This window comes from Thecamonas trahens, assembly GCF_000142905.1.
Source record: "Thecamonas trahens ATCC 50062 unplaced genomic scaffold supercont1.33, whole genome shotgun sequence".
In the NCBI taxonomy this organism is placed as follows: domain Eukaryota; order Apusomonadida; family Apusomonadidae; genus Thecamonas; species Thecamonas trahens.
In genome coordinates, this window is record NW_013657647.1 from 406,940 (window position 1) to 407,772 (window position 833).

The window sequence follows — 833 nt, forward strand, 5'->3', positions numbered from 1 at the left end:
CGCTGTACATCGCTGCGTCCAACGGCCATCTGGATGTGGTGCGGTGGCTGGTGGGCGAGGGCGGGGCGGATGTCGACAAGGCCGCAGATGGCGGATATGCTCCGCTGTACATGGCGGCGCAGAACGGGCATCTGGATGTGGTGCGGTGGCTGGCGGGCGAGGGCGGGCGGAGGTAGACAAGGCCAACAACAACGGGGCTACGCCGCTGTATATCGCTGCGCAGAACGGGCATCTGGATGTGGTGCGGTGGCTGGCTGGCGAGGGCGGGGCGGATGTCATCAAGGCCGCTAGCGACGGGTATACTCCGCTGCACGTCGCTGCGTCCAACGGGCATCTGGATGTGGTGCGATGGCTGGTAGACGAGGGCGGGGCGGATGTCGACAAGGCCGCTGGCGGCGGATATGCTCCGCTGTACATCGCTGCGTCCAATGGCCATCTGGATGTGGTGCGGTGGCTGGTGGGCGAGGGTGGAGCGGATGTCGACAAGGCCGCAGATGGCGGATATGCTCCGCTGTACATGGCGGCGCAGAACGGGCATCTGGATGTGGTGCGGTGGCTGGCGGGCGAGGGCGGGGCGAGTGTCGACAAGGCCAACAACAACGGGGCTACGCCGCTGTATATCGCTGCGCAGAACGGGAATCTGGATGTGGTGCGGTGGCTGGCTGGCGAGGGCGGGGCGGGTATCGACAAGGCCGCTGGCGGCGGATATGCTCCGCTGTACATCGCTGCGTCCAATGGCCATCTGGAGTGTGGTGCGGTGGCTGGTGGGCGAGGGTGGAGCCGATGTCGACAAGGCCGCGTGGCGGCGGATATGCTCCGCTGTACATGGCGGC

General features: G+C 66.6%; 1 protein-coding gene across 2 annotated transcripts in view; it reads left to right on the forward strand.

Annotated features, from left to right (window-relative positions):
- The window catches only part of AMSG_06595, a gene marked incomplete at its 3' end in the record, with an annotated part of 1,615 nt that extends 863 nt beyond the window's left edge, over positions 1-752 (forward strand). Inside the window, exons 3-5 of one of the 2 annotated variants that reach the window (XM_013900975.1) lie at positions 60-140; positions 173-385; positions 488-752. In XM_013900975.1, coding sequence (XP_013756429.1) covers positions 60-140; positions 173-385; positions 488-751 — 558 coding nt within the window. Of the gene's footprint in view, positions 1-59; positions 141-172 lie in introns of both variants that reach the window. The other variant, XM_013900974.1, reaches the window with a different exon arrangement.
- Positions 753-833: the final 81 nt, after the last annotated feature.